Source organism: Pagrus major, chromosome 5 (genome assembly GCF_040436345.1).
Source record: "Pagrus major chromosome 5, Pma_NU_1.0".
NCBI classification, from domain to species: domain Eukaryota; kingdom Metazoa; phylum Chordata; class Actinopteri; order Spariformes; family Sparidae; genus Pagrus; species Pagrus major.
In genome coordinates, this window is record NC_133219.1 from 19,128,821 (window position 1) to 19,148,774 (window position 19,954).

The 19,954-nt window shown below is 40.7% G+C and overlaps 2 protein-coding genes across 2 annotated transcripts in view; both read right to left on the reverse strand.

The window, feature by feature from the left end:
- The window catches only part of dapk1 (death-associated protein kinase 1), a 75,522-nt gene extending 74,093 nt beyond the window's left edge, over positions 1-1,429 (reverse strand). Inside the window, exons 1-2 of the mRNA XM_073466753.1 lie at positions 1,313-1,429; positions 365-573 (exon numbers count right to left, since the gene is read on the reverse strand). Coding sequence (XP_073322854.1) covers positions 365-468 — 104 coding nt within the window. The 5' untranslated portion in view covers positions 469-573; positions 1,313-1,429. The remainder of the gene's footprint in view (positions 1-364; positions 574-1,312) is intronic.
- A 4,265-nt stretch (positions 1,430-5,694) lies between these two features.
- The window catches only part of LOC140995776 (phospholipid-transporting ATPase ID-like), a 39,807-nt gene continuing 25,547 nt past the window's right edge, over positions 5,695-19,954 (reverse strand). Inside the window, exons 12-28 of the mRNA XM_073465860.1 lie at positions 19,444-19,637; positions 19,130-19,338; positions 18,506-18,549; positions 18,157-18,322; positions 17,805-17,993; positions 17,579-17,694; positions 16,374-16,538; positions 16,147-16,258; positions 15,744-15,849; positions 15,477-15,618; positions 14,631-14,814; positions 13,670-13,893; positions 12,830-12,913; positions 11,150-11,395; positions 10,916-11,054; positions 10,072-10,202; positions 5,695-9,520 (exon numbers count right to left, since the gene is read on the reverse strand). Coding sequence (XP_073321961.1) covers positions 9,191-9,520; positions 10,072-10,202; positions 10,916-11,054; positions 11,150-11,395; positions 12,830-12,913; positions 13,670-13,893; positions 14,631-14,814; positions 15,477-15,618; positions 15,744-15,849; positions 16,147-16,258; positions 16,374-16,538; positions 17,579-17,694; positions 17,805-17,993; positions 18,157-18,322; positions 18,506-18,549; positions 19,130-19,338; positions 19,444-19,637 — 2,781 coding nt within the window. The 3' untranslated portion in view covers positions 5,695-9,190. The remainder of the gene's footprint in view (positions 9,521-10,071; positions 10,203-10,915; positions 11,055-11,149; positions 11,396-12,829; positions 12,914-13,669; positions 13,894-14,630; positions 14,815-15,476; positions 15,619-15,743; positions 15,850-16,146; positions 16,259-16,373; positions 16,539-17,578; positions 17,695-17,804; positions 17,994-18,156; positions 18,323-18,505; positions 18,550-19,129; positions 19,339-19,443; positions 19,638-19,954) is intronic.

Genomic DNA, 19,954 nt, shown 5'->3' on the forward strand with positions numbered 1-19,954 from the left:
ACAACGATGCATTATGGACTGCATTAATCAGAGCCTATCAGACACATTCATAGTGGGGGGATGCTTGTCCTGCAGACTCCTCACAGGCAGAGTACGTGTGCATGCATGCTTGCTTGAGTGAGTGCATGCATTAGCGTGTGTTTATGGACTAAACCCATATGTATGCAAATGTATGCGTGCAGAATGGTAAGAAAACACATATTCGGGACTATGGGTGTGTTAAGATGCTGCACCTGAATATCAAGATCAGCTTGAAATCAGAATTGAAAACAAGGTGTTTTCCCACCCTCCCTGTCACAACTCCACCAGGAAAAGAGGAAGTTCATACGCAGGAGGAATAAGGATAGATCTCGGTAAAACTCACCTCCCCAGCTCGTCTCCAATTTCATAAAACTCCTCAACATTTTCCTGGCTGAAAACAGTCATGTTGTCCGGGCACCTTCTCCCTTTTCCCCCGACCACAGGCATGTCCTCCGAAACGGCACCCCTCCGGGCTCTTCACAGCGGCACCATCCCTACCAGTAGCCTCCGGTCTGGGCAGGGTTACAGCCAACAGTCCTCCTCATGTTAGAGCTTCCAACCCGAGTGAAAAGATCAACAGAGGTAAAGACAAAAAAACAAAAAAAACATTAAGACCTCGACTGAGAAACCTGACTGCAGCTGATGAGGTGGGGGGAAAAATGGGTGTGCGTCCAGTCAACAAAAGGAGACCAAACTGACTGAGCAATGAACCTGCACCTCCAGGGCGACGTCACGACTCCTGGAGCTGATCTTTCCTCCCAGCCCCGGCTATCTCTATCATTTTCCCGGGCAGCTGTTTGAAATATTGGGCTTTAACAGCTGCCAGTTTTTTAAGACGATAGTGAAATAACCATTAGTGTGTCACCACCGGCTGGTTGGGAATGCAAATAACCCCCCTATGAAAGCTTGGTGTAGCCATGGGAAACACGCTAGCCGCCTCCTCCTCCTCCTCCTTTGAGTCCACCTCGAAAAATGACTGCTGAGTAGTCATATCGTTAGCCTATCTTCTGTAAATAATGACCCGAGGGCACCCGGACAGGTGTTTCACCCAGTGTAACTGTGTGCTAACAAGTCAAAACCCTAAAAAAAATCTAACTCCCAAGCCGAACAGTTGAGGTTTCCCTAAATTAAAACCCTGTTATATTCCTCTGCAGTGTGAAATATTCAAGAATCGTGAACATTATCGTTAGCTTGTGTGTTTGAGGCGAGCGTCACTGGCTTTTTTTTTTCTCTCCCCACATTGCTGCTAAAACTGAGACAAATTGTATGAATACACTGTAAAGTATCTTACAGTTTGCCGGTGCGTGTCCCGCTGCCAAACGTAGCCGAGGTTTCATGCGTTTTTTCCGGGAGCGTGTGACCCCGGTTTTGGCTCGCGGAAGACAAAACGCTGGCTTGAGCAGGAGAAATCAACGTTAACAATGTAAGGCAGTCTGGTCCTGGTGGTGTGTTCACTGTCTGTGGGAAATGTGGGAATAAACGCTAGAGCGGACGACAATATCACCAGGCAATCACGTATTAAAAAATACAAATTGCGGCGCCTCATTGGCACATCCAAACGCTGAGAAACAGGGGTTTGTTCGCCACCAGAAATTTTGGCAAAACGGTATTTTTCATCGAGGAAAGCGTAATTGCCGTATTTTTCACGTGTTTTGAATGCGGCATCGGTGTGTGTCAGCTGGAGTAGCTGCCTCTCTCGCAGGAGGGCAGCAAAGCTTTCACTTTTATTTTAATCACATTTTAGCAGATTATTTGACTATTCTATCAATAAAATATTAATTTATTTTGGGAAAGATCATAACCACAAAGTCAAGAGTCAAGCCAATTTGCTCACTTTATAATGACTTAAAGCAATACTGCATGCTATATGAATAGTTTAGTACAGTAATAGTTATAGATTGCCTTTTAACATTTTAGATGAATTAGCCACCTATCCACAGTGTAAATTGTTCATTATTTTGTCAGGGTTTTATTGTTTTTCTGCACCTCTCTGGTCTTTTGACTGTTCAAGAATGTCGGTTCATCCTAATTGTTGATAGATTGCATGTTTCTCTGTAATGCAATCATCAGAATGGTAGTCATCTAAGGCAAGTAAGTGCACAAGCTTGACCAAGTTTAAAAGATGTTATTTGTTCCCCAAAACACACACACTCAACAGATATTATATTGCTTTATTTCATTTTGAATTTGATCCATTAGTTCCTTTTACCTTAGATATTTATACAAATAATGATGATAAAAGCCTACATGACACACAACACAAAAGACAGTGGATGAAAAGTTTGACCAAAAACAGAAAAGAAGAAGGAAAATTCCCAAATTTAAAATACTCGAAGTAAAAAAAACATTTCATTTTTGCATTTTAGTCTTCAAAAGGACTAAAAAACATCTCTGTTGTGTTTTTAATAAGAGAAAAGCTTTGATGTAGAGTTTTCAGTGTTTTTTGTCTATCAACAACCCAGAGTTCTCTGTTGCAACATGATGCAGCTGTGAGGAGTTGATCAAGTTCACATGTAGACCAACTGAGACGTCTGTGGACTCTGCATTATTCTGCGTCTTTATGAGGATATAATGTACAATGTCTGTGAACATCTATGTACTTTCAGCATGTGTTGTAGATGTCATATCATTAAAAACAACAAAACAACTTAAAATAAGCAAAACTATTCTGATGCTGAGTCTGTTTTGCTCTTCCTAACACAAAGTAAATGATAAACCATCATTATCTTACAATACTGGAAGCTATCAGATTTAAATTTAAAGAACACCAACCTCAGTTTGAGGTTCATAACATCTGTTTTCTGTGGCTGCCACTGAGAAAACTATAAGCAAGCTGTAAAGACGGCACATATGGCCCAGGTGTTCCTTTCTTAGACAAAACATGATCATAGTTTGGTGGGAAAGAAATCACTATCATCCCCAATGATCTCAGACTGTGAGAATAAATGCCTCACAGAGAAAACCTTCCATCAGTTTATCTTTTGGGTCATTTATAAACCCCCTTCAGAGCTGCGGGGGGCTGGAGCCAATCCCAGCGTGCACTGAGAAAGAGGCAGGCTACACCCTGGTCAATTTACTGAGAAACAAACTTTACAAATTAGAGCAGGAGGCCCCTGCTGACCTCTCATTCTCTGAGACGTATTATGACTTTGATTTGTATTGTACGTGCTCAGTCAAGGTGAATTGTGAAACTGTGTAACCATCATATCTGATCGGTTCAGCTCCCCCTCAGATGGCACACTGTAAAGATATGAGCTGTGATGTCACAGTGGCTAAGTTGCATTGTGGGTAATTTAGGCGGCAGGTTTTTAAAAGGAAGAAGAATCCATGGAATAAAAAAGGTGACATCTCTGGTTCTGCTGTATCCATTTGGATCATTTGTTTTTTAACTCTCCATAATGTGTTACAGGAGTGCAATGTCAGACCAGTGGTTGCTTTTCAATATTAGCCGCTTAGCCACTGTGACATCACTAGAGGCAATACATCAGACTACATGTAGCTTCCTCTGGAGCCACGAAATGCTTTATACTACTTTTTTCACATATGCAGTAGTACTCCCAAAGACCTGTAAACACACGTTAATGTGTAAAATAGGTGGAGTTACCCTTTAAGTACAGTGCTGAGTAAATGCACTTACTTACATTTCACCACTGATGAACAGTCTAAAACCCCCAAATACTTCTTCTAAGTAAGAGGTGTTTGCCTTGAAATTACATTTATGATTAAATTCCAGTATAAGTGTCAGTTTAGGGGCGTAAACACACCCAGCTCTGAATGGGCTGTGATGTTGAGATTCACACAGGGCTTTTAGAGCTGGAATAATTTGTCCACCCACTTCAGTGGAGGAGCTGATCCACATCATTTTGCACTTAGTAAAGAAAGCAGAAAAACTGACACCTTACAACTGAAGAGGAAGCAAATGATATGAGTTGACAGATTTTGCTCACAACCAGTGGGACAGATGGGTTTCAGCCATGCAGGTCCAGTTTGAACTATCTCAACAACTATTGAATGGATTACCGTGATAGTTTGTACAGACATTTATGGTCCTCAGAAGACAAAACAGAGAGATACCCTAGTTTTTCTTCTGTCTGGTCAAAGTTTTCCATCATTCTGTGATCATTTGGTGATCCTATAACTTTTTATTTTTAATTCGTCCAATACTTTGTTTTAGGAACAAACATGCTTTTCCCCAGGTCTGCTGAGCTATACAGTGTCCGGATGACTAAGTCCATTTCGTCCTGAGACCTCTTCTAAATGTTTGTCCCCTCCATCAGGACCACACCAAAATTGTAAGACGTAAAAACATAAGTAACATCAGAATAACAACCACACAGCGAGCTACTACAAAGGGAACAATAGATACGTCAAGTAATCCATTGTGAAGCTTTATATACAGGAGATAATATCCATTTAATGAATCCATACACAGTTATAGCTCCAGCATCTTCCCTTTATGTTTTGAGGGGTTAGTTTCTCCTGTATTCTGTCTATTTTATTTCACAGGAGAGTTATAATGTGTGGGTCCCTGTCTCAGAATTTACAGCATGGTCACACAACAGACATGAAGCTACACCTTTGCACCACATTTCCTTTCATTTTAATCTTCTTTATGATCACAGATGTGCTCTTTTGGCCCTCACGTAGAGCACAGCCAGAGCTTTCTAGTGATACATGGCGCTCATTTTCAGCAACAACATCATAAACAGCCTCAATGCACCAGACTGTTAGCATGATGGGCAGCGCAGAGCAGTCTCATAAATCATATTATATTACACACTGCACATATTACTGCGTGTGCACGTGAATGGTAAACGGGACATGTGCTGTTTCAGCCGTAATAAATCCCTGCAGTTGTTGTGCTCCAGAGATTCTTTCAGTGTTACACAATGAAGGGAAACATCAGGGTGGTGTTGTGTGGTTTGGCAGGGATATTACAGCTGTGGTGTAGAGGATTATGACACCATCTGCTGGTCAGGACCTGCACACATGTAGACCAGCATTTATCTGACAGCAGTCACTTTGGTCTGCATGTTTTTCTGGTTTTATTAGACAAAGATTGTGCTTTACCAGTAAAAGTTCTGTCCATTTTCTTCTTGCAAAATCTTCCATTTATAGCTCAAGCCTAAATATATTTAATGATCTTCCTTTTACTTTAATAGATTTTTATATGATTAAGCTATGCAGTCGCTTGTCATTTTACACTTTTTTTTGGCCATTTTGCAGGATGACTATAACTGTAAAGTGCCATTGTTACGGCATGTTTCACTATGTGTGCGAGGCAAGCTGTTGAAGCAACTTGCCCCTAGTGGGATTAATAAAGTTGTCTGAATCTGAATCTAACATGTTGAGATTGCTTTAGTAAGTTTAATATAAGGCTATTTTGCTACTTTGTCAGTCCAACTGAGCATTTTGTGTAGAATAAGTGTGGAGGTGACAAATACGTTTACATTAATACATTTGAAGCATTCATGAAATCTAAATATATCTCCAAAAATCAACAAAATTCTGTAAAAATGCCACAGAGTGCGAACATGCAAAGTACAATGAAATTATTAGTTTTGTTGCCGACAAGAATACGCCTACATTCAGCCCTAGACGATGACTTCAGATGCACAAAAAATTAGAAAATCTTCTTTGGACTGTAAAAAAGAACTGCACAGATAAGACATGTTGATCTTTTAGACGTTTTTATTGCAGTAAAAACTTTTTTTAGTAAAAAATTATACAAAATGCTTATCAGAAAGAGCAAGATTTCTTTAGTCAAGTTTGAGGAAGAGAAATTATCAAAAATCCCTTATGTGGTTACAGTTTCAGTCTTCAGGGATGGAGATACAATGATAGTAATATATTGATAAATATTTTTTCATTAAGGCTACACTTTATTTGGACAGTACCACAGAAATACTGAAACAAAAAGACTTGCAATACATTAGTGGGCTGTTCTGACTGTATTCTTAATTAATTTAATCTGCATTTAATTGTCAGGAAAAGCTCTGTTAGCTGATTTCTCCAAATATGCAAAATGCAACTTGCAACATGAGCTCATATATTTCACTTTGAGACAGTTGTGACCCAAACATCTGCATACAGGAGCCCTGCACACGTATCTGCTAATACCAACTGAGACCTGTTTGAAACAGGCCCAAGTGTAATGAAACTGGTCACATCTTGCACGAAACTAGACTAGCTATCAGACCATTGAGTGAAAAGACTGAACAAAACAAGACTTTGAGCTTAATCGAAAAAATGAACCCTTGGGCAAAGATGGAATATCAGCAAGTTTTACAAACATGCTGTTAATGTTTCCTTTGCATATTCAAGCTTTGAAATATTTCCACACAGTAATTGTACAGTAAACAATAACTGTACTGTCAGTGGTGCAAACCAGCTTCACTCCCCTGACCTCCAGCATCAGATTTTTTTTATGAGCATCAATTTAACTTTAGAGGAAACCATGTCAGACAAGGCCTTGAATAAATCTTTGGTTCACCAGCAGGTTATGTGTTAGTACATTCAAATCTGGGCAACAACTGACTGAAACACACTGCGATAACAGATGATCAGATACAAAAAATACAGTTGATTCAACAGGTTTATGATTTCAAGGCATCCATCAGTCGTCTTAATGGTTTATAATCAACTGCGGATGAAAAAATTACAAGTTAAAAACCAATCATGGATCCATGAGATATAGGAAAGAAAAAACTGTTAAATAATATCATTGTACAAGTATGAAAACAATTCCATCTGAACTGTTCTTTAAACCTTCAAACACCAGATAATAAATTAAGATCGATCCCACAGACCTACAGAAGTCATCCTCAGGTTGAAATAACAAACATGACATTTCAGAAACCTCCCGACTGTACGACTGTAGCTGCGCAAAACTGATTTAATTCCATCAAATACTCTTGTCACAACTGTTTCTGTTTTGCACAATGCAGGAATTTTCTTTGCTTTGAATATTAGGGCAGCTTCTGTGTTTCTTTTGAAGGTAGGTATTATTATATATATATATATATATATTCAGTAAGCTGATACAAGATTGAAAGATAAAGATGTTGGAAACAAGCCAGATAACAACAGACAGCCCTACAGTGAATACGGAATTTTGAAAAAATTACAAAAGATGATGTCAATGCAGTGCTATATCTTATAAACTGATTTTAAAATGAGATACAAATCGTAATGATTAAAAACCCATGAGAATATTCCCATCAAGTATTTTTAACCTTTTCACACTTGCTACTAAAAATCCATCCCGTGTGTGATCTGCTCACGAGTGGTCCACTTTGACTGCAGATGTGAACGCACCAAAAACTGCACTGAACAAAAAGAACCAGCAGGTTGAGGACATGTGGACACTGTAGCGTGTGTACAGTACGATAAACCTCCCAACACAAGAAGATGTGGTCGACTTTCCTACAGCAAACAACAACTTTTTGAATTCTGTATTCAAGATTACATGTGGTTACCACACAGCTGGCGCAGTCCACCTCTCTTGCTGCTTGATGAGATGAAAATGTGTAGTTGGTTTAGTTTGCCAGCAGTCGTAGACACAATCTTTTGGAGAAAAATCCCTCTTCACTGGATGTAGATGTGATCTGGCTACGCCCACGTACAATACTGTCGGCCTTGTAGTTGCTTGCAGAGGCTTATTTTAGATATTTCATGCTCCTATATAGCTGCACTGTAGAAAATCTGGTACCACAATGTCAGGAGGCATTCTTTATTGTTTATAAGTTATAACTAAAAGCTTTATGAAAAGCTAAAGATAAATAATAAACCATCAGAAGAGCAACTTTTGGGTTGTGAGATTGTGAGTTAGCCCCACCTCCCGCCAGGTGCATGCTGGGACAGGATGAGTGGGTGTAGATGATGGATAGATAATGTATATCCTCCTTCAGTATAACCAGCAATCAATTTAAGAATAGTTTAATGGATGGCATATTTTGATGGATTATTGTGGTGTAACAACCCCTTTATTACTTACTTAGTATTAATGATTATTGTCTTAATTAATGTCTGCAAGCCTAGTGAGAAAAAAGCTTCATGACTTCCTAATTATCCATCAGGTCTGCTGTTAAAGGGCTGTGTGTTGGTCCCACCTCACAAATTAAGTTATGCATTTTCAAAATGGAGCTTTCGCAACCCATCAGTCCAAACATTGCTCTTGGTAATAGCTTATTTCTTATCTGAAAAGCAAAAATGCATCATTTTCTATCTAATACTAACATTAATTACTTACAACTTATAAACCCTTGAAGTATAAAGTATGTCTCATTGCACAGTGGTACTGAAGACTGTAATTAAATGCCCTTGTCTTCTGAGTTTAAATCCAAAGAATCCAAAAAATTTTCTTCATTTTCCCAAATGAATTTAGGTTGCATGAAATTCTTTAAGCATGCAGAAAGTGGTGTAACATAACACACAAACGTCCAACAAAAGCCAGATGGGCCCAGAATGCTGAATCTTGCTGCAAAAAAAAAACATGTTTTCTTGCTCTTCTCCTCCCCCGAGCAACTGAGAAGACAACTGCTGGGTGCGACACATTCATGATCTCCTGAACATTCAGTGATCTCCCACTGCCATGTGCTGAAGTGCTAACTGCTTGTACAGCTTTGAAGAAAGGGAAATATAATGCTTTAAAACAAACACTTTAAGTACAAATTTGAAAGATTCTTCATCAAAATGGCTTTGCTGGTTATATCCTCTGTGCAAAGCCTGCTGTGCATCTGGACTCCCAGAGTGAAGAATATCTGGGTAGTCTGTAAACATGATGACACTTTGTCATTCTGTGGTAGCTCCTGTTTGAAGATGAATCACCCTGTTACTGTTTCTAGTGTCAGAAAGACTTCATTAGTCAAACCTCTCATGTGTTGCCTCTGCATGAGGCATGTTTTACATGAACACTCACAATCTGAGGAAAGTATCCAATCAGAAGTGGCTACACATTTTGCTGTAGTTCCCTTTGAAAAAATATTACAAAATACAAGGCTCATGCATTTTTCAACCCTTGTCTTAGGTTACTGAGCAGATGAGAGACGGATCATGAAAAATCTTTGACATGAAGTTCCTCATGGTAAAAAAAGAAAAAATGAGAGCCTCAAACACCTCTGACTGCCAGCAGCATGCAGCTGTCCAGTTGGCATTATTTCTTCTTCCGTCAGAGGGCAGGATCTCTGATAGTCCTGTACATCTGCAGCGATGTCACCTCCACATCCGGGACCTTGGCAGTCTGGGGGCGTCCCGTCGGGCTGTACCCAGCCGATCGTCCCATGGGACTGAAGCCCGTGGTGGTGCGACCCACGTGGGTGAAACCTGAAGATCGCGACACAGCGGGACGCCGCAGGAACCGGCCCGATGTCACCAGGTCCCCGTAGCCCTGCGCGTGCGAGAAGGCGTAGCCTGAACGGCGGGAGCTGGTGCGGCGGATGCGGGTTCGTCGAGTTGGAGGAGGAGGTGTTGCTTTGGCCTGTCTCACCTTGAACATCACCTGAAAGTTCAGGCAAATTGTAACAAAGTCAACATGTTGGATAGAGACACACTTATCCAAACAGTTGCTGACTCTTACTTCTATTTGGATAATAATGCAACATGCAAGTGTTTTACTTTAGTTCTCATAATTTTGGGGTTTTAGGGGACGTAAACAGGAAGTATAATGTTGCCATGGAGTCAGTAAGTTTTTGAGTTATTGTTTTGAGTCTGTATGGCAAATTGGCACAATTAACAAAATGCCGAATTATCGATTAGCAGTTCCTGTTTGCAATGTACTCACAGATGTTCAGTCAGCTACGACTGGATTACTTTGATACTGAAGAAAAGTTGCAAATGTGAGAAGGTCTTTTTTCTATGCTTGCTAAGCACATTAATAAAAGTTAATTAGCAATGAATGGAGATAAGGATATCCTCAAAAAGCAAGATTAACTGTCTTGAAAAATCCAAAAAGGGAGGTGTGAGTTTCCAAAGCAGTTCATTTGTTACAACTGCAGCTGTGTCTTAGCAAGCGTGCATATTAAGTCTACGGTAGAATAGCTCCATCTGTACCTTGTCATTGATGCTGGGGCAGAGCTGAATCAACAGGAAGCGGTAGGTAACCACAGGAAGGACACACAGGATTGAGGTGAGGAGGATCGTCAGCCAGATGTTGGGCTGGTTCAGAGAGTTTCGGGCTGTTCCTGGACAAACACAAACATACACACATTTATACACTTGTCAGGATTTTCTATTGACTGTTTTATGGTGAGCACTTCTGTCTACCTAACTTGATGAATTAAAAGGTGCAATATGTAAGAATTGAATTCATACTCAAAACAAATGGGTGGCACAGTTTCACCTTAACGACTGACTGCTTCTAACTGTAGCTACCATTAGCTAGTTAGCTCAGTTAGCCATGCAGCCAGCAGTCAAGGCTGAGGGTTAGGAGTACAGGGTGGTGTGTTGATGTTTACTGCATTAGCAAAGGAGCCTTGGACCAGGGTGAGCCGGTTAGCTTGCTAACTTCAGGTGAGAGTTTTCAACTAAAATTCTTACATATTGCACCTTAAATACTCTGATGATACTATCCAAAACAGGACTGGTTGACTTTCTGCTCACACTGCACAGATCCAAGCCAGTTTCGGTGTTTAGTTTAGTTATAAACCAGATATTTTGCCTGTGCAAACATAACAGACACAATTCAGACACTGAACTGGGCAGAATGATTCAACTTGTTTGAATTATACTGCCACCTTTACATTGGAAGAGCCTTGTGTAAAGAAATGAACAAAGCTTTCCTTCAGAGTCGACATGCTTATCAGCGACAGAAATGTGGAAATGCTCACAGAATTTCAGTGACCTTCACTGACCCAGTGGTGCATGTGTTTGGTGAGTTGATGAGTTTAGCACTCACCTATGAAAGGGAAGGCCTTCGGCAACGTGAGAAACATGCCGTTACTGTACATGGTGAATGTGACAGTGAAGTACATGGCCAAGCTGCCCAACACGAAGAAAGTGTTCACCGCCGTCCAGTAAGACATCTCAAACCCCAACTACAGACACACAGAGAAAACACGTTATTCTTTTTATTCTAAACCTGAAAAATGCAAAAGACACGATTATCCGAAAAGAAAAGGTTTCCCCATGCCTGGATGCTGACGGCAAACAGCAGACATGTCTGGGTGAGGAGGGCGAAGGACTGGTAGTCAGCGACGTCCTTCCCGTCGTCCCTCACAGTGTCGTACATGGCTGCGTAGGGGATGAAGAAGAGCACCATGGAGCTGTAGCCGCTGTGGAGGGCACACTTGAAGAAGGCCTTCTTACTGAAGTAGAGGTTGAGTTGACCGGGAACATAGAGCTGAGGATGCTGGAAGCTCCATACGTCGTTCACATCCTGACCACCAGGGAGAGACAAAGATGTGAGGTCCTGGTGTGAGTGTGTTCATGTTTCCCGTTTTTCAGCTTAAACAAATTGAGCCTAAAGTACTTGTAAGAATATGAAGAGCATATAAAATATGTCCTGATTTAAATTAAAGGTGCACTATGTAGTTTTGGGGAAGAACTTTTAATCAGAAGAGAAAGATATTCATTGCCTAAACAAACTAAATAACAGGCTCTTTGTTTTCATGACGCTTTGGGTTGGTATACAGACAGAACCACCAGGACGTCAAAGCATCAGTATGAGACTCAATATCAACTATCTTTCTCCAAAGTTGTCTTCCTCATCTTTAAAGCAGAAATAATAATAATAATAATTATAATAAATATAATAACATTTATATAGCACCTTTAAAAACAGAGTTTACAAAGAGCTTTGACAATCAAGCAAAAGCAGGAAACTCAGGAAGACAGTAATACAGAATAAATACTTAACAGCCAAGCCAAATACAAGGAAGCCTCGTTTAAGGTGAGTTAAAACAAGAAGGCAGGACAGAAAATGTAAAAACACAAGAAGTCAATGTGATTCATTACAAGTAAAAGGAATAAAAGTGATAAAATAGGCAAAATCACAGAAAAAGGAGAGTGAAGAAAAAAAAAGTGATACAAAAATAAAAATAAATAAAAGGATAAAATCAATAAAGGACGATAAGAAGATGACATCACAAGAAAGGAATTAAGAACAGATAAACAGATTATGAGCAGTAAAAAGAATAAAGAGCAATAAATAGATAAATAACAAATAAAAGCAGTAAAGGACGGTAAGAAAAAAAGAAAAAAGAAATAGACAACTTTTCAACATTCCCCCCCTCCAAGCCTTTCCCAGTGGTATCACTGTTGGCGGTTTGTTGTCACAAAGCAACATGGCTGCTGGCCTGGTTACTGTCCAAAGCAAAAAACAAACACCTACAACCTACAAATCCCGATCTCCCGGTTGTACTAATAAGTAGACAGGTTTTGTTACTTATTGATCGAGGAGAAAGATTTTGGTTTTGAACCGGTTTTGACCAGAGAAAATAAAGCCTCTTCCTGTTTTGGTTGCACATTGGCAGACTCATTCCTTCGTTCTGTGATGCGAGCTTCATTTTTGTTGAAAATATTGAGCCCCATGAGCAGGCCGGATAGCATTGTGGAGGTGAGGCTTATAGGGAACCAATCCATACTTGACTGGTGTCATTTTTCCACAGCCATTACATCTATGCAAGTTTAAGCAGCATTTTCAATGAAGGACTGTTTTTTCCAGTGTGATATCAGTACTTGAGAAAACGATCTGAATACTTCCTCCACCACTGTTAAAAGGTGATCATATAAACTTTATTATCAAATCTGTCACCTCGATTCGTCCTCTGGCACAAACACACATGAGATCATACACACATCACATAGTTACCTGATCAAACAGGCTCATCCCCAGGACAGGCAGTGCTGTGTACATCAGGTTGTAGAGTGTTATGAACCACTCATCATACACCGTCTGAAAAGCAAAATGAAACGCAGAAAAACTCTTTAAACAACTTCTGTAGTGCAGACATTTAATACCAACCAAGATATTAATAACAGCTTGATAGCATTTTATTCATGATGTCTTATTATTAATCTGGTTATTAAATTCTGCGTTGGTTTATGCATCTTTAATCAGATCTTTTTGTTTTGTCTATCATCATTGTCAGCTGGTTGGTACTGCATTGCTTGTATGTTTTTATTTAATGTCTCTTTCAGTAATTCATATTCACTATATCATCTTGCTTAATTTGGGAAGAGGACCACTGTTTAAGACAGACATAATCTTTACCTGTTTTTATGTTTGCACATTAAGTAGCTTTTTACCTTTGAATAACAGCTTCTAAATCATGTTGATGGTACACATTATAAACTAGCCTCTTGATGCCTTTATTTATGTAGCTTTATTTTCCAAGTTGCACCCTTTGTCTTATTATGAATTGCAGCACTTTTCATGTTTTTAGGCATCCTAGTGTGTTTTTCTGTGCTCATGTTTCATGTATTCATGTTCTTATGTTGCCTTCCTGAAAAAGAATTTACTCCTTTGGGACAACAAAGATCTAAACTGTACTAAAGCGTGCCTGGTTCGTAACCTGGTTCCAGACTTCTCATTACGCCTGGTGTTTGGACAAACAACCGAGTCAATCAGAGCAGAACGGACCCCTCCGCCCACCCACAACTGTCAGCTGTCCACCCTCCTCCCTCCCTCCATCTTACTTGACTCTCTCACCTGTGCAGAGAAGCCGCAGAAGAAGGCGTACCAGAAGTGGACGAAGGTGAAGGTGAAGTTCTTGTAGAAGAAGTAGCGCAGGAACTTGCACATGCGCAGGTAGGACCAGCGGCCGTGCACCAGCAGGAGGCGTTCAAGGAAGCGGAACTGGGCGAAGGTGTAGTCGCTGGACAGCACGGCCTGCATCCCCTCCTGACCTGAGATGCCCACGCCTATATGTGCCGCTGGGTGGACAAATAGAGGAAGAAGAAAGATGTGTTTGAATTCCTCCGTGGCCAAAAACAGCTAAAAAGAAGCGTATCTTTGCTATTTGTGAAGAGTTTTTGAGGCATTTTTCTGGTCGTAGGTTTCAATCAATTTTTGGCCACAAGAGGGCAGAGACACACCAAAAAAAGCTGAGAGATACTCACCATGGCATCTGCATATTAAATTGTTATGGCTAACATCATATCAGGCATGCAACTAATGCTTATTTTCATCCTCGATTAATCTGTAGTTTATTTTCTTGATTAATTGAGCAAATGAAAAAAAAGAAAATCCTGAGTTGATGTCTTCAAATTGCTTGTTTTGCTATAGCAAGGATTTACAATCAGCAGGAAAAAAGCAGCTAATCCTCACATCTGAGGTGATGGAAAGCGGATGCTTGTCACTTCTGTTTGCAAGATGTCTGAAACCATTAATCGATTTTCAATGCACAGTAGTTGCCAAATAATTTTATGACGATCTACTCATCTACCAATCAACTCTTCATTTCATCTCTGGTCAGCTTCTCAAAGCTTTTTTGATGGAAAACAATGACCTAAAAGATCACTTGCAATCTTGAGCAGCAACAGATTTTTTTGGGAAAGTGTCATTTCTGCTTCCATGTATTTTGTCTGTGTATCCTCCCATGCAACTTTCCGATGTAAACACCATCATCGTGAACGTCCACACATAAAGCTTTCTGTCGCCCTGCTGATACCTTTGATCATGCTGACATCGTTGGCTCCATCTCCGATGGCCAGTGTGGTTGCCTGCTTGTACTTCTTGACCAGCTCGACCACCTGAGCCTTCTGCAGAGGAGTGACCCTGCAGCAGATCACTGCCTTACACATACATGCCGTCTTCAAGAACTCCAGCTCCATGCTGCTTTCGAGGGCGTAGGCCTGAGAGAGCATGGGGGAAATGAGAGAGTACAACAGCTGAGAATTTTACAACTTAGCTGTGTTCAGATATCAAATATGATTGTTCACGAAACAAATTAAAATTATGGCACTGATGATGCCATCAGGTGATTGATTTGGCAAAGGTTGGATTACTTTCTTTTAATCAAATATGTCAAATAAAACCTTTCCACACAAAATGAAGGAAAGTTCCATATTTTATATTCCTTAGTGGATTTTTGGGGTTCTTCATGCAATCAAAAAATCACTTTTTCCCTCATGAATTATAAATAATAAGCAAGAAAAGTCACAAAGGGCAGTTAAAGGTGCAATATGTAAGCATTAAGAATAAGAAGACAAATAGGGGGCAGCATATCTTCAGAGTGACCGCTAACTGCTGCTAAATGTATCTGCTGTTAGCTTAGTTAACCTTACAGCCAGCGGTTATATTTGTATTCTCAGACTGGGAGCTCAGAGCATTGGGGGATAGTTTGTTTGTTATCGGACTATAGTGGCTAAGTGGCTAGTGGCTAGCTGGTTAGTATGCTAACTTCAATAAATTTTTGCGCAACACAATACATAGGCTTTTTGAATGCTTTAACGAAAAATCTAACACATTGCACCTTTAACACAGGGCATTGTAATGATGAAACTTCTCATCTTACCAGGCTGTGCCCGTTGATAACCAGGCCGTACTCTCCGTTCGCCACCTCGTCTGTCACCACTTTCACACTTTTACCCAGAGTCCTCTCTGACAGAAAAACTGAATCTTCCACCACGTCCGGTTTCATGGAGGTCCGCGCATTTCTGCTCCATAAGAGAATAAAACATGGATGGAGGCATGGAGACGTTTCATAATCAGCGTGTGAAAACGACAACTGCTCAGTTGCTCAGTTGGAATTTGAATTATCATTATCAAAACTTCCGCTGACCTCAGTTCCTGTCTGACATCCTCAGACGAGTTGCCCGAGACGATGAAGACGTCGTTCATTTCCTCCCGCAGCAAGTTGCATGAGTAACCAATGTTTTCTGCAGTTTCTGCAACACAACAACGTCAACACAATATCAGTAAGTAGGCAGTAACACAGCAGGTGTGGGTGATCTGGATCATGACCCACGATCTAAATTGCTTATCTTTTTTTTTCTCAGATTTTTAATGTCCTGTGATCTGCTACTCAGTGAGGTTATGTGAATAGGGGTGCTGCAGCAGTATGAGAAAAATCATGAGTTTCTTGAGCTTTAAAACATGGAAACATTTTCTAATGAACACCCAAAATTAAAGAATGAGCCAGAAAATGAGCTTAACATAGGACGTTTAACTTCTATGTTATTTACCTTGCTTGTCACCAGTCAAAACCCAGATTTTGATGTCGGCTTTGGACAGCTGCTCAATCGTCTGAGGTACTCCGTCTTGCAACTTGTCTTCTATGGCTGTTGCTCCAAGCAGCTGCACACACACATTCAGACACATAATCAACATGTCATACACTTGGCAAATACTCAGTTAAGCTTTTACTGCGTGAGCTTTACTGAAACATGACTTTTCCCCCTTGTTTTCCTACCAGCAGATCATTCTCTATCTCCTCGTACAGCTGGTCCAGTTTGCTCTCTCGGTCGTCCATCTCCGTGCTGGCCTCATGGTGGCGCTGTTTCCACTGGTTGAAATACTCCTCATCCAGATCCTTATAGGCCAGCGCCAGAGTCCGTAGGCCCTCCCCCGCGAACTCCTGCAGGTCGGCATGAACATACTTTTACGGGTGAACACTGCACATGTAGGTACACACGTATAAATACAACAAACAAATCCTGGAAGAACCAACAGACACATAAGCTGAGGGTATTTGAAGATATAAACAGAAGGAAAAGCTGCCCAGCTGTGTAAATTTGTAAGTACATCATTCTTAAAAGTAAAATTGTAATTGTAATCCTGTTGGTAATCCCCTTTTTTACTAAATGTATCTGTAATCTAATTTTTTTTCCTGTAACTTTAACAGAATATTGTTACCTTTTTTGTATCCTAATTACATAATCCCATTACATGTATTCTGTTTATCCCAGAGCATGTTTGTAACATGTATTGAAAGTTTTATATCTTCAGTAGAAATCAATGATCTCAGGGCCGACTGTCACAGACTTTTAGAGTAGGGATGTTGGAAAGTGCTTGTTGGTGTTGGTCTCTTATGGGATCTGTCAACAACAGGAAAATATAAAATACACCTACATTCCATTAGTTAATCACTCCCTGTATATTGTGTATCAAAGCCTGTGTTTTCTCCTCACTCTTCGTTAGTTCATCTGCGTGCCTCACCTGTCCCCCGGTCCTGTATTCTACTTGTGTCTACCTGTGTTGCTTCCCGTTTTCCTTGTGTCTCCATGGTTTGTTTAGTGTTTCTTTGTATTTCATAAAATAATTTGAGGCAATTCAAAAGTGCTAAACAATTGAAGTCCAAGCACGCAAATTCAATAATTTACGCTTCCAGGACAGCAAGAATGTTTTTGGACGACCTCTTTGTGGATTTCATTCAACTTTATGTTTATAGCTGGGTGGAGTACATTCACATGGGGATGATTTATATGTATAAACACACACAAACACACTTGACACATGATGAAAGACCAGGCACACAGGCACACAAACATCCAGCAAAAAGGGGGAAAAAAAGCAGAAAAAGAATCAGAAGAATTCAGATTAAGAATGGAAACCAAATCTTAAAAATGTTCTTTCTTCTCTTTCTGTGTAATGAACAGACAGAGGAATATTACTGACGTTAAGGTGCTCTGTGGTGACGTCCATCAGCTTGCTGCAGGACTGATGCAGCCTCTCATAGATGATCGTGTCTGCACCTTTACAGTAGAGAGAGAGCTTCCCCTCTGGACTGCGTACTGTATGCACAAATAGACAAAAACATACACAGACTGCACATGAGAGCAAATATTTGTTTCACACAAAATAGGAACCTTCACGAATAATCTGTTTTCAGTGGATTTTGTACCTATGACGGACATCCTCTTGCGGACGTTGTTGAAATCCAGGATGGCGAGGAGTTCATAGCTGCGCTGCCGTCCCATCTCCATGATGGATACGCTGTCTGGTGTACGTGAGCGGAAGACAAATCCAAAGTTTCTGGCCGCTGTTACCAACGCTCCCTCATCTGGAGACTGGGCCTGGTAGAAAATCTCTCCTGAAAGTGCAAAAAGGTTTTTGTTATTATTATTACTGCGACTGATTAGTTCTCAAACTTTTACTGTTGCTGAAATGAGATTTGCATTTATCTATTGATTCTTTTTAATTAGACAGAGGCTGTTTTTCACTTTCTCAAAGAGAGACACCTCGTCCCTCCTCACCTTCTTTCTTCTCCTCAGCCATGACGGTGTGGCAGAGCGCCAGCAGCCTGAAGAAGGCGTGGACCTCTGGGTTCTCCAGCTTCACCGCCTCCACCAGGGCGTGGTCATGGAAGATGAAGCGTGGGTCGGCCAGCGGGTTGAAAGAGAAGTCCACTGTTTCTGTGTGCTGTTGAGCGAGAGAGAGAAAATCAAATCAAGCCTTTTTACCCTCCTATTTTTTGGTTGAATAACTGTAGTGTTGATTTAATCCATGGATTGTACACTGTTGTACACAAAAAGGGAAGCTGTTGAAAAAAATGCAAAACATAAATGCTATTTACTGAATATACACCACCAAAGTTCAACTCACCTCAGTTATTTCCAGTCTTTGACCTGTGTAATCATACACATCCCCTGAAAAGAACAAAAAACAAATGAAACTCATGCTGGATGTGCATTCAAACACACAATAAACTAGTCCAGTACAGCCTGGGCTGCTGACCCAAAGCATCAGTATTGGACGACCTTGGAAAGAGACTCAACAATTGACTATCTTTCTCCAGGAAGTTACATTTTGTTGCTTTAAACGTGAACTGGAAACAGTCACAGGGTTCCTGCCTGATGATCTCAGGGGAAAGCAGTTCAGATACATATTCTGGGGCCAGGCCATGAAAGGCTTTAAGAGTAAAAAGTAAAATCTTAAAATAAAACAAATCAGGTCATTAAAATTGGATTAGTGTGGTCTCTTTTCCTGTTTTTTGTCAGGAGTCTGGTTGCCATGTTTTGCATTTGGATTTGAGAATATTCCCAGAGGAGCTCCTCATAAAGAGATCATGAGCCCTGAGTGTTCACAAACATAAGGATAGCTCCCTCTTATTAAACCTATTGCCTCTATTTGGATCTTAGAATTAAGCCCTAGTCTCTGCCTGTATTCAGATACACTGAGGTCCTTTGAACCAGCTTCAGAGCTGCGGGTTAATGTCTTCAATCTTACCGTAAGATTTGCCGTTGATGGAGCACTTGTTGAAGATCATGATGTTCTGTGTGAGCGTCCCTGTTTTGTCACTGAAGATGTACTTGATTTGGCCGAGTTCCTCGTTCAGTGTGGTGGTGCGCGCCTCGGCGGGGGTGTCTTTCCGTGCGTAGTACATCTTCCTGTCCCAGTCGATGTAGAAGCTGTTCCCCAGCCGGATGATCTCCACACTGCCCACAGATGTAGATACAGGAATTGACAAGAAGCAGATATAATCTCATACAGCACCCACATTTTGTTTCCAATTAAACTAGCCATTCGAAGCACGTTGTTACCTAACATAGAGAGAGATGGGCACCACAGTGTTGAGGATGATGACATAGGACCAGAATGTGAGGAAGGCGGAGAAGCCAGCACCGTTGTCATCTTGTCTGGGCAGGAAGACTGTGAACTGTGAGCCTTCGTTCAGCTCCCAGACGTAGTTTCCTATTGCCAGGATGATGCACATGAAGGCCAAGAAAACAAAAATCTGCATGGAAAGGGAGTAACAAAAGGTGAGCTAATACAGAAACGGGAAAAAATTCTCAAGAACGACTGAAAGCTGAGCCCCAGATAAAGGTACTGGTGGGGAGGGAGGTAATGACTGGTCCAGGTTTGGTTGTGTATACATTGTCCAACAATGACCAACTTCTCACCTTCTTAAAGGAGACCTATCATGCTTTTTCATTTTTTCCTTTCCTTCAGTGTTTCATACGTATATGTTCTTGTGCATGTTAAAGGTCTTGAAGTTGAAAATGTCAAAGTCCGCTTGAACAGAAGCTCCTCTCTCCCACAGAAAACATTGCT